This window comes from Prionailurus bengalensis, chromosome B3, assembly GCF_016509475.1.
Source record: "Prionailurus bengalensis isolate Pbe53 chromosome B3, Fcat_Pben_1.1_paternal_pri, whole genome shotgun sequence".
NCBI classification, from domain to species: Eukaryota; Metazoa; Chordata; class Mammalia; order Carnivora; family Felidae; genus Prionailurus; species Prionailurus bengalensis.
Genome location: NC_057355.1, coordinates 82,151,576 through 82,165,471, shown reverse-complemented (window position 1 = coordinate 82,165,471; position 13,896 = coordinate 82,151,576). Strand labels below are relative to the sequence as shown.

General features: G+C 34.0%; 1 protein-coding gene across 4 annotated transcripts in view; it reads right to left on the bottom strand.

The window, feature by feature from the left end:
* ARHGAP5 (Rho GTPase activating protein 5) overlaps window positions 1-13,896 on the bottom strand; it is an 82,622-nt gene that overhangs the window by 8,194 nt on the left and 60,532 nt on the right. For 3 of the 4 annotated variants that reach the window (XM_043554353.1, XM_043554352.1, XM_043554354.1), the window contains exons 4-6: window positions 4,840-4,917; window positions 2,006-2,137; window positions 1,179-1,284 (exon numbers count right to left, since the gene is read on the bottom strand). In XM_043554353.1, coding sequence (XP_043410288.1) covers window positions 1,179-1,284; window positions 2,006-2,137; window positions 4,840-4,917 — 316 coding nt within the window. Of the gene's footprint in view, window positions 1-1,178; window positions 1,285-2,005; window positions 2,138-4,839; window positions 4,918-6,889; window positions 6,918-13,896 lie in introns of those variants that run through there. The other variant, XM_043554355.1, reaches the window with a different exon arrangement.

Below are 13,896 nucleotides of genomic sequence, written 5' to 3'. Positions count from 1 at the left end.
GATGTTATAAGTTAAAATAAAAAAAACTTCATTAGTGTCAATAGAAATTATAAGGAGCAGACTTTTGAAAAACTTAGCACAAATACTAGTAGTTCTATTTAGTCCTAAGAACAACTTTGTGAAGTGTTATATTTCTCATTTTTATAGTTGAGAAAATGAAGACTTAAGCAAGGTTAAGTAATATGCCTAAGGTCACATAACTAATAAAAATGTTTCACATCTGAGCCTCTCTGACTCAACAGTCTGAGCTTTAAGCTATGACACAATACTGCCTTTCACTTAATAAATGGTATTGTGAAGAGAGTTATCGTTTTACAAAAAAGGATATGCTTGAAGTTTAACATATTTAAGATTTTAGTGCAGGATTAATGTCCTGCATTTCAGGTTAACAGGATGGACGGTAATATGAATTTAAGTTTCTGATAAAATTTCACTTTGTGGGCTATACCCGAACAAAACAAGCAAGATATACAAAAGCAACAGAGTGTGATATAAAAATTAAGTGAAACCTCTAAGAGACTTGGGGTCTTACTCATAAGATGTGTCACTTATTAATTATGTGACACTGAGTATCTAATTTCCCTCTTTAAACCTCAATTTTTCCAACTTCAAATAGGTTCATTTGGTTAAGAGTCATTTCATACCTAAAATTCTAAGTCTGTAGAAGAGAACTGTTGAATGATAGCAATATTCTTACTACTTACATAATATACTTACTATACTATTTATATAATCATTACATGTACTAAAAGAGTCACAATCATATACCTTTCTTTTTTTTTTTAATTTTTTTTTTTAACGTTTATTTATTTTTGAGACAGAGAGAGACAGAGCATGAACGGGGGAGGGGCAGAGAGAGAGGGAGACACAGAACCAGAAGCAGGCCCCAGGCTCTGAGCCATCAGCCCAGAGCGCAACGCGGCGCTCGAACTCACGGTCTGTGAGATCGTGACCCGAGCTGAAGTCGGACGCCCAACCGACTGAGCCACCCAGGCGCCCCATCATATACCTTTCTTTAAATAAGTTGTGAAAGTCTATTTTAAAAATCCAGAGAAGACCCAAAACTCAACTATATTTAAAATTAGTTTGTCTCATTTTCTCTATCTTATTATTAACCCAATTTAAAATTGGAAGTTTAAAATTTACAGTGCAACTGCATAAACAAAAAATAAAAATACCTGTTTAGATGTGTTATTACATATCTGAATACATCATAGTTTACAGGATGAAATTTCTTAACAATTTCTTTCAATGCATGAAGACGTTCTGTTTTATCTGGGATTTCTGTAAAATCAAAGTAGGAAGGAATTTGTTGAAACACACATTTAAAAATATTTGATAAAGCTTCCTGCTTTGCTTACTGTAAAAGACAATGAAGAATCTGTTTGAAGCATATGAGAATAAGTAAACAAAAACAAAATGTTCTAAGAAACCTGCTAAATACATTATCTATTACAATAGCCTTTTTGCATGTAAAGCTAATCACAAGGTCAAACTGACTCAGAGATGATAAAATTTAAAATGGTTATACTGAATAAGCACCTACTTTCCTACCTTACTTTTGCAAAAAATGACTTAAGATATGAGGCCAAAGTTAATTTGACTTTAAAAAACTTAAATACACATGTGTACACACCATACAAAGGTTAATATTTTACTGAAATATGTTAGAGATACATTCACATGAAGAGTTCATTTAATTTTCTTACACAGCTTCTAAGTCTGAAATAAAAATACAAATCACAAATTTCTAGTACAATGATCTTCAAATTGCTAGAAGCACTGAGTCACCTGAGAGACCAGCTACAACTAAATATTTCTGGGGATCACTCCCCCGGATTCTGATTTTGTTTACTTGCAGGAAAATATCCTTTAAGAAAGAGTCTTATAAGCTGAATTTTTATTAGCTACACATTCTAGTGCATGGATGATTTTAACACAAAGCAATCAGTACATTAAACCCACCATCATCATCTCTCTCCAAAAAAGGAGGCTTACAACTTACTTGCTGCTTCCAATAGCTCTGGATGAAGAGAATATGGAATTAACGGGTCTGGCAGATCTGCAAAGAAAGCTTTAAGAGCTCCAGCTACAGCATTTACTGTTACTTCCATTGATACGAGACTGATATTATGATCTACAAGACAAAAATTTAAATTTATAATTTATATAATAAAATTTTAATTAATTATAAGAGAGGTACGCTAAATATAGGTACTTATAGATCCAAATGTATTAGAGTCTTCTCCTCAGCCGTGTTTCTTTACAGGCTGATTCACCCCTCCCCAAATGTGTGTTTTTTTTTTTTAAGTTTATTTATTTTTTAGAGAGAGATAGAGAGCACATGGGACAGGGGCAGAGAGAGAGAGAGAGAGAGAGAGAGAGAAAGAAGTGGGGAAGAGAATCCCAAACAGGCTCTGCACTAGTAGTGCAGAGCCTGATGAGGGCTCCATCTCATGAACTGTGACATGACCTGAACCAAAATCAAGAGTCAGATGTTCAACCAACTGAGATGCTCAGGAGCCCCTCCTACTCTGTTTTAATAAGTTTGCCTACATAAGGGAAGAGAGAACCAAGCAGGAAGCATCTTCTACTACAGCAAATGTAAAAGGCTGTTAGGCTCATTAGTATGTTATAGAGCATTAGCATTCACTAATACCTACCTTTTAAAATATTTTGTTTACATAAGCTATTTTACAGGGGCACCTAGGTGGCTCAGTCAATTGAGTTACCAGGATTCCCTTTTTCTCTGCCCTTTCCCCACTCTCTCTCTTTCAAAACAAACTTTTAAAAAGGCCATAAAAAAACAGAAAGACAAAAGATAGGAATTAAGCATATAAATTTTAGTTTAAACCTTCTACTTCTACTTGCTGAAATCAAGTGAGTTTACACCTTCTAGCTTACACTTGATTTTTTTGTATGGAATAGTTTCATTTCAACCCTTTTCAGTGAAGTTCTGACTTAAAAAACAAGAATGGAATATACTAAAGGTGTATCACAAGGTTAATTTGCTATTAAAAGATTTTTTCTTTTTATAATTTTGATTATTTATGATATCAAATTTTGATATTTATGACAGAAAATGTAAAAACACAGATCAACAACAAGAAAAAAATTACCCCCATCACCTAGAAACAATCACTATTTACATTTTATTTATTCAGGCATGTTTCCTTTCATCCCTTTTTATTCATTAAAAAAAAAAAAACTAGAAAAATCATAAATACATTTTTATACTGGATTTTGTTTTCAAGGCATTATCTAAGGTGATTAAAATTTCACAAGCAAACGTTTAAAACCTTTCCTGTGTGTACCAGGTAACATTTAATTGTAACATAATTGAAAATTTGCAAGAACAGTACTAAGAATTCATACATCCTTAACCCATTAATAACCTTTTGCCCTAAATGGTTATAATGACCACAAAATATTCCCCAAGATTTAACAATTTACATAATATTTTATTACTGAACATTTAGATTTTATTTAAAAACATTAAAGATGCTATGATAAACACTATTATATACTAAAGCTTATTTTCTTAGGCTACATTTTCTATAACAAGAGCTATCCGATGAATATTTGATATGGTGTGTGGCACAGAAAACTCTTCATTATCGCATTATTCATCCCAGTTCCTCTTATCACTCCTAGTCTAGATATGAACAAGTTAGGGTTTAGAAAAATTAATTGCCCTAGGCACAGTAAGTGACAGAACGAGAAAACAAAACCATGAAGTATAATTCAAGAGGCCATAGTATTGACTATAACCTATTCCTTAATTACTGTAAGTGAAAGTGCACAAATTTAAAATGAAGTCCTATATATAGAAAATACTTCCAAAGCTTTCACACCACTCAACAACTGACATTTTACCATTTTAACACACATAAATCTACACGATTTTACACAGGAATCTAGTATTCCACTTATAAAGAACGTGGATAGGTCCCCTCCTCTCTTTAAAAAAATTTGAGACAACACTGCTATAAATGCTCTTTCAAGTATATCTTGGTAAGCTTATACAAAGACTTCTGTAACATAAATATTTATAAGTGGAATATCTGGAGCAAAGTATCTGAATTTTAATAGTTATACATGAACTACCTCTCAAAAGGTATCCACAACCAACAGTGTACAACATACCTGCTTCTCTACACTCTGTCAACAATCTTTTCACTCTGATAATAAATCAAAATCAACTCTTTTTATTTGAGTGTTTGTATCTACAAATCATAGAGACAGAGCATATTTTCATATACTCTTTGGTCTCTTTCTTCTGATGTGAACTGCTTATTCCATCCAAGATTATTCCACACCTCCCTCAAGTTTATAGTTTGTCTCCCGGTTTTGTTTACGTTTTATCCACTATCTCACACAGAGATAGTAGTCCAGGTTAGGTTATCATCCTGTTTAGGATTTCTACATTTCATATCAAGTTTAGGCCTTGATACTCCAAGATTATAAAATATTCACTCATTTTTCTCCATAGTGCTTATAGTTTTTCTACATTTAAAACTTTGATTTCTTTTTAATTCCTAATGGTTAGCTGGCCCTAAAGCATGGAAAAAAAATTAAACTGCACCTTTAAATAAGTATTATTTCTGACTTAGAAAGATGCTGATTTGTCCTAAGTCAATTGATTGCTTTTCTAATTCTGGTAACGGATTTATAGCTCTCCTATTCTTGACTGTGGTAAATATTCTATCACACATTTAAAATCCTGCTTCAAGACTCTTTCCTCCCCAAAATCCCACTTCCTTATAAAAATCAGTCTTCCCACCATGAAATTTCAGTAAGGAAAATAATTTAAAAATGATTGTATTTTATATACCTCACCTTGATCAAACTGCTTTTGAATATTGTCTTGATCAGTTTTGTTCCCACTAACACGGTAAAGTCCTTCAGTACATAATCCTATAAGAATAAAGAAATATATAAGCTTTTATACATACATACATACATACATACATACATACATATATACAACAGAATACACTCAACCTTAAACACATCTTAGTAACTTAGAAAAATATGGTGGTAAAATACTATTAAGAATTAAAAATTTTGGGGCATTTGTTTTGAAATTCTTAATGGACCACTTTTTCTCTTAAATCATTTAGGACATCCAGTTCCATGCAAAATGAAAACACATGTTTCTTCCTATTTCTTCCACTAAGTATAGCTAAAATTCCTGAGCACAATATATAAAAAGCAAACATCAAGATTCTGAATGGTGGAGAGAAGATAGACTGTCTAATGACACTGGAATTTGCAAAACAAAATGATAGTGAATTCTCTGGGGTTTCTTTTTGCCTCATATATACTGGACTGGACAACAGAGAAGCTTCAACCCAGAAATATCACACAGCACAGGCAAAAAAAGAGAAAGAAAAAATAACAGAAAACCAACCACAAGAAAAGCTTGCTCTCTCAAGTGGAAGGACTGTGAAAGGTGTAGCCTCAGAAAGCAAAAACAAAACGTTTTTTTTATTAGAACTGCCTTCCTCTAGCCGAAGACCATGAAACCCACTCCTCACACACAAGTGGTAACCCAGTAGGGAGATCAGAATTCCACTTCTTCTACCCAGCGGTAAAAATGGCATACACCCCCCCTTCCTCTTCCTGGGGTGTCAACAGGGGTGAATAGAGACCAGAATCTAGAGGTAAGAGGGAAATTACCCTCCCCACCGTGGTAGTGTCAGTAGAGGCTTATGGAGACCAAGTAGGGCATCAGGGCTTTCATCCCCAACTGCTGGTGCAGTCAGAAGAGGTTCACTAAAATAGAAGATCCAAAGTCTCATAGCATAATATCCAAAATGACCCAGATACAATAATAAAGCTAAAATTATTCATCATACCACAAACCAAGAAAATCTCCAACATGAAGGAGAAAAGATAATTAACAGATACCAATACAAAGGTGCCAGCTGTGGAATTATCTGACAAGGATTTTAAAGCAGCTATCATAAAATATTTCAATGAACAATTATAAACACACTTGAAAAAATTGAAAGTTTTATAAAAAAATCAGAAATATAGTAAGACTTAGAAACTTTAGAACTAAGGAAAAGAAATAGAATGGAGACGACAGAGCAGTGAACGAGTGACCTTGAAAATAAATCAATAGAAATTACAGAGACTAAACAACATAAAGAAATTTATACTGGAAAAGGAGGGGGGAAAAAGAATGAAAAAAGAAAGGCCTCAGGGAATTATGGACAATAAAAAAAGACCTAACATTTATGTCACTGGCCAAAAGTCTATACCTATTGTCTGTGCTCAACAGGAAGTTTCTTAAAGCACTTCTAAAAAAGACTCATTTTCGTAAGGCATTATATACTCTTCTGATCACAGGAGTTACAAAAAAATAAAAACAAACCAAATCAATGAAAAAGTAGATTATCTCAAACTTATTCCTTGACCAATGTCACAGCTTCCATGGGACAACGTATTTTTAATTCCTTCTAATTTCTTACCTAGTTATTAGAATTATTTTAGTCTTTACAAAGAATACATAACAATATGAAAGAAGAATGAAGTATATCTCATGCTGGGAGGAAAATGTTAATATTCAGAAATTCATGAACATACAAAAGGAAGAAAAAATCCAATCTGACAAAGTTTCATGGGCTAATGTTGCTATATTAAAAAATTTTTAATGTTTATTATTTATTTTTGATAAAGAGACAGAGGGTGAGCAGGGGAGGGGCAGAGAGAGCGAGACAAAGAATCAGAAGCAGGCTCCAAGCTGTTGGCACAGCAGGTGACATGGAGCTCAAACTCAGGAACTGTTAAATCATGACCTGAGCCAAAGTCAGACACTTAAAACCGACTGTGCCACCCAGGCGCCCCTAATGTTATTTAAATGTTACAAGGTTTTACTGACATAGCCAACATGAATTCACCTGTGATTACTGAAAGAAACCAGACACAAAAGAATTTATTTATGTGATTCCATTTATATCAAGTTCTAAAAAAGGTAATACTTATCTATAAGTGGGGGCTGGGGGAAGTTAGACGAGTTACCTTGGGTGGTTTGGAAAAGCAATTGGAAAGAGACATAAAGGGTCATGAAAATGTTCTGTATCTTGACAGGTGTGTGCATTAAACAGGGGAATGAATTTGTCACATGTCAATCTAAGTGTACCCTTAAGTTTGGTGAACTTCACTCTATGTAATTGGACCTTAAAAATTTTTGAAAAATTGTGATAAATTATTGAACTCTACTTAGCAGGTTTCAAATCTAGAGTAGTATGTATACTTTTTGCATATTTCAGACTTGAGCAAATGAGTAAATATGTGAAGAATAAAAGGAGCATGGATTCTCACTGTTCAAGAAGGGAATTAATAACAAAAGGGGAACTAGAATTAAATGTAATGTATGGTGTTAGATTAAAATTGAAGGTAACAACATAAATTCATGGTTTTTAACAAACTGCTACAGAAATAAGTATAGATGCATACATACATACATTTCTTAGCTTTCTTAGCTTTTTTTGCTGAGATGGTCCAGAAGTAGCCCCAATATTGGTTTCTAAATACCATTCTCTACCAAAACAAACCAGAGCAATTTGGAGAAAAGGTGGATTCCAAGGATGAATCAGGGAAAGTATAAGCCATGCCTGGTACATCTTGTGCCAGAAAGTTGAGGAAGTACATAAAGAATTATAGAGATGTATCTTCAAAGGACATAGAATTCATGAAGGAGTCTAAGCTAGGATGATCTGAGTAACATTAATGCATTATAACTCATTGAATACAAGAACACATGAACTCATACCAATATAAATAAAAAGTTACTAAATTAAAGTTTTAATTTCAATGAAGAAATATGGCAGACACCAACAAATAATCAAAATTATTGGGACAAACTGATACACTGTCTCAACAGGTTATGACATACTTAAAAAGATACAACAACCTGGATGGTATTTCTAACAAAAATGCATAATTCAAATCTAATAATGAGGAAACATGATATTCAAATTGAGGGAGACGAGTAGTTCATTTATATAGTGAAATGTCAACCAATAAACACAGGAGAAATTAGATTTAAAAAAATTAATGAAGTCTAAAACTAGTGGCTAAAAGTCTGAAGATAATCTCAAAAATTCTTTTTAATTAAAGGAGCTGAAAAAGGGTAGCCTGGGTGGCTCAGTCAATTAAGCCTCTGACTTAGACTCAGGTCATGAACGTACCATTCACGAGTTCAAGCTCCACACTGAACTCTGTGCTGACAGCTCAGAGCCTGGAGCTGCTTCAGATTCTGCGTCTCCCTCTCTTCACCTCCCCCACTCGTGCTCATGTGTTCTCGCTCTCAAAAATAAATAAAAACATCTAAAAAATTAAATAAATAAATGAGCTGAAAAAGACATGATCACTAAATGCAATACACCTAAATTAAATTGTATCCTGGACTGCTCCTCTCATGAAGGATTAAATAGCTCCAAATGTCATTAACTGAGGTTGACAATTCCTGACAGAGATAAGCATTTAGTATTACTTGTTTAGTGAAAATTTTAAGGTACTTAATCATCTACACTAAAAATCTTGCCTTCCATTTACTAATAATTAAATGATGTAAAAAAAAAAATGAAAAAACATCCCCAGCTCAATTATCAAGACGTGAATTATCAAAGTTTTACTTGGACTTAAAATCACCCAAGGTATCTATCATGGGTCTCCAAGCAATAAATAAAGGCATTAGAAATATATTCCAATATTCTGAAACTATATATAAAAATGTAGAAATTGAAAATAACTTTAAGCCAAATCCTTTTTTTTTCTTTTATTAGAAAAGTAACTAACCCTTGTGCTGTACAAACTTATTGGTATCTGAAGTTCTAAAATGGTCCAAGCTCTATCTGAGCTAATGAAGAAAATGAAATAAGAGTTTCAAAGCCTGTTTCTGTACCTTCAGGATGAAATAATACTAAGCCACAAAATAGATTACAGTGTGTAAGAGAAAAAGTAAAATGTGTAAATAACACATAAATTAAGACAAATGCATCCACGTGGAAATGGCATAAGTAAAGAGATGGAAATGGGAATTTCAGGGCTTGTTTCCCTCAAAAAAGCAACTAACGAGCTGTCAAAAAGTGTACCAATTTTTGCGGAAGGATGAAATCTAGTAAAAGAAAAAAAAAAAAAAAAAAGAAAATCACAACCACTAGAAGGCTTGGTGAAGAAAGCAGCTTTTAATTATCCACCCACCATACCCTTATACTTCAGATTAGCAACAACCATGATGGCAGCCTGCACTCTGGGCAAAGGTTACAAGTCCCAGAGGAAACAATACAGATCTTATTCTTAAGGAACTATGGTGACGGGTTTTGACCAGTCTCCTAGATGGAACAACACAAGGGCTTTTTACATGTTTCACTCAACTTGAAGTGTTCCCAGGGCTGAGGTGGCTTCACTGGCATGTAAAGGCACAAGTACTGGCTGCAGCAATGTGGAGACAGGAACAACAGGATCAGCAATGGGAGGGAAAGCCTATCATGGAAGATGCTGGCAAAAGGAGACAGTGGGGGATTACGGAGTTTAAAAGCGTCTACGTATATGGGGGGAATCAAGAAGCCCACATGCATGCCGAAAGCCGGATACATCCTCAGAAAATGCCTGAAAAGATCAGAAACTTTCACCTCTGGCTAACCACAAGCTCTGCTCAAGCTGGAAGTGAAGGCTCAAGCAGAGTTATAAATGGCCTGGGTAAGTGTTAAAAGAGTAAGCGAACACAATGTGCAAAGACTTGGAAAGAATTTTTTTCCCAATGACTTCAGGCATTTAAACAAACTGTCAAAACACTAGGTAACCACTAAGCTAATGGAATACAGACTTCAGTGGCCACAAATGACAAAGAATACAGACTTTAAAATAGTAGTTTAGGAAAGTCTCCAAACAAGCAAACATAGCCAATAAACAGCAACAAAAACCCTGGTAAGGGAGGGGAATCTGATATCCAGAGATAACACAAAATTCAAAACCCCTTATTTTCAACAACATATTAAAAGGCATAGAAAGAAACAAAACTGGTATGCTCAGAAACAATATGGTATGCTCAAGGAACAAAAAGAAATGAACAGAAACTGTCTGTGAGGAAACCCAGTCTTTAAATCAACTCTTTAAAAAAATGCATGAACAAAGAAGTGAAAGGAACCAGAGGGATGACAATAAAGTGAGTATCAATAAATACAAAGAAATTATAGTAAGAACTAAGGAGATTCTGGAACTGAAAAGTAGAGTAACAAAAATGAAAACTTCACTGGCAAGGTTTAAGAGCAGATTTTAGCAAGCAGAAGAAATAACCAGTGAACTTAAAGACTGGTTAACTGAGATTATCCAGTCTGAGAGCAAAAAGAGAAAAGAATGAAGAAAAATGAACAGAGCCTAAGACATTTCTGGGACACCATCAAGTTTACCAACACATGTGCAAGGTCTTTCCTAAATGGAAAGGAAAATATTTAAAGCAATAATGGCTAAAACTAAATATGGAAAAAAAAAAAAAACCCAACAACCCACAAATGCGTACATCCAAGAATGTCAACAAATTGCAAGCAGGATGAACTGAAAAAGAGGTACACTGAAAAAAACAAGAGAAACTTAACCATATCCTAGGAATCCACATTAAGATTAACGCTTATTTCTCTTCAGAAACCAGAGGCCAGAAGGCAGTAAGATGATATAAAGTCCTGAAAGTAACTATCAACCAAGAATTCTGGCAAAACAAAAATGAAGAAAAAAATTAAGACATTTTTAGGTAAACAGAAGTTGACAAAGTTTATCAAGAAATGCTAGAGTCCTCCAAGCTGAAATAATGCATCAGATACTAACCTGAAGTCACACCAAAAAAATAACTAAAATAAAAGTAGTTACAGATAATTTTTTTATAAACCAGTAGTATTGCAATTTTGATTTGTAGCATCTTTTTCTCTAGGATTAAAAAAAATGCAAGAAACAAGAATTATAAATCTATGTTAATGGGCAGACATGTATCTTAAAATACAACAGGAACAAAATAAAAATAAATTTTATGAAAATTTACAACTTCATCAGAAACATTTACCAAGTTCACAACTTGCATCAAAAACATTATGAAGAAAGACAACCTATAAAATGGGATAACACATTTGCAAATCATTTGCATGATAAGGGTCTAATACCCAGAATATACAGAGAACTCTCATAACCAAACAACAGAAAGACAACCCAATGTAAAAATTGGCAAAAGATACATCTTCAAAGATATACAAATGGCCAACAAGCACATGAAAAGATTCTCAACATTATTAGCCATTAGGGATATGTAAACCAAAATCACAAAGAGGTGTAACTTCATACACAGGAATGAAGGAATTACAGCTATACTAAAAAAAAAAAAAAAAAAAAAGGAAAACAACAAGAGGTGGTAAGGATGTGAAGAAATGGAAACTCTCATACACTGGTGGCAGAAATATAAAATGGTACGGCCTATTCCTCAAAAAGTTAGACATACTCCTAGGCATATACTTTAAAAGAACTCAAAACAGGTATTCAAAGAAATACTTGTACACACATCTTCATAAAAATACTATTCACAAGAGACACAAAACAGAAGTAACCCAAAGAGCCATGAATGGATGAACAAAACGTGGAATATGAGGAATAACTGCATACTTAATGGGTACAGGATTTCCTTTAGAGTGATGAAATATTTTAGAACTAATTAGAGGTGAATGGTTACACAACACTGTGGATGTACTAAATGCTACTGAACTGTACTCTTCTCAAATGGTTAAGTTATAGGTTATATGATTTTTACCTAAAAAAAAAAAAAAAAACCACCGTAAAAAGCTCCTGTGGGGAAAAAAAAAGAATAATTGGTAGGATATAAGCTTATTCAAGCTAGATGCTACACAATAAAAAATGTATTCTTATTGCTTGATAGAAATGTAAAAACCACAGAGGGAGGTAGATGGGTCAAAAGTAGTACTGGGGCGCCTGGGTGGCGCAGTCGGTTAAGCGTCCGACTTCAGCCAGGTCACGATCTCGCGGTCCGTGAGTTCGAGCCCCGCGTCAGGCTCTGGGCTGATGGCTCAGAGCCTGGAGCCTGTTTCCGATTCTGTGTCTCCCTCTCTCTCTGCCCCTCCCCCGTTCATGCTCTGTCTCTCTCTGTCCCAAAAATAAATAAACGTTGAAAAAAAAAATAAAAAAAAAAAAAAAGTAGTATTAAGGCAAAATCATATTTCAAGAAAACTGCACAATGCAATATACATTTAGACAAAACAACACATATTCTACATTAATCAGTTATTTTATTTATTTATTAATGTTTATTTATTTTTGAAGGCGAGAGAGACAGTGTGAGTGGGGGAGGGGCAGAGAGAGAGGGAGACAGAACCTGAAGCAGGCTCCAGGCTCTGAGCTGTCAGCACAGAGCCCAATACGGGGCTTGAACTCACAAACTGTGAGATAGTGACCTGAGCTGAAGTTGGATGATTAACCGACTGAGCCACCCAGGTGCCCCTGGTTATTTTAAAAAATTAAATAATTTGATTATCTGGTAATGCTAAACCAACAAACTAGTCAATATAATATGCTATGTTGTACTCATAAGATTCTCTCTTCTGAGAATTTCGAATTGGAGACTAAAAGATATCTGGTTAGGTTTAAGATGTAATTAAAATTAAAACAAAAAATATAGGATGTGTAAATAGACAAGGTAAGTCTAAGAGAGAGAAAAGGACACAGAAAAACAGATGATACTATTACCTGAATTCTAGTCCACTGGGGTGGACTCTTGGCTTCCACAGATGAGTATGCTTTCAATTAAGCGTATTTTTTGCATTTAGTTTCTTGCAACCAAAATAATTTAAGATTTTAAAAGCAATTCTTAGGCTACGGAATTCAGTTGTTTTGATTTCTCCTAAGGGCTCAATATTTTTAAGTAGAAGAGACATCTGGGGGTAGGGACTGGAAGCAATAACAGTATACATGTGATTTTTTAAAAAAGATCTTTATATGGTAGTGACACTAGAGAAGAGATGTAAGAAAAATACTAAGGGCAATGCTTAGCAATTAATGGCATATGAGTGGGCACAAAGGGTGAAAGAGGACTCAGATTAATGAAATGCTTTCGCCCACAAAACTGGGAAAAACAAACTGGCACTATCAGAAAAAAGGAAATTAAGAGAAGGAAGTGGCTTGAAGGAAAAATAACTAAATTTTAATAAAACCCAAGATATTGCATCCAAATAGAAATGTTTAGTAGGCAGTCAGGAATACAGGAAAACACTGGGATGTGAGAAAAAGATCTGGGAATTATTCTCTTAGACATGATGTGCCAAGCCTAAAACAAAATGTCTAACAGAGTATGCATAAATGAGATGAACACTAAATGGGACAGCTATATCTTCCTCAAATTAATGGTGTACTTCATAAATGCAGAAAAAATATGAACATGTGGACACCTACTATGATATGTTTTGATTTGAAACAGAATTTAATATTCCTTAATACAATGCCTACTATGTGCTATGTATTAGAATATGCATGTAACAGAAAAAATAAAATAAGACACAGTATATAATTCAACATGTCAGCTGAGTCTTAAAACAAATGCTGAGGTAATATGTCCATTAGTCTCAAGCTGATTTTTTACATGCTAAAAAACTTATAAATCCAAAGTATTTTAAGAAAATAAAACTGCAGACCAGTATCTCTCATGAAAATAGATGCAAAAATCCTCAACAAAGTATTAGCAAACTTAATCAAAAAATGTGTAAGAATTATACACTATGACCAAGTAGGATTTATCCCACATATGCAAGGCAGGTTCAATATTAAAAAAATCAATTAATCAATCCATTAAATCATTAGACTAAAAAAGAAAAATCACACAATCATACCAATATG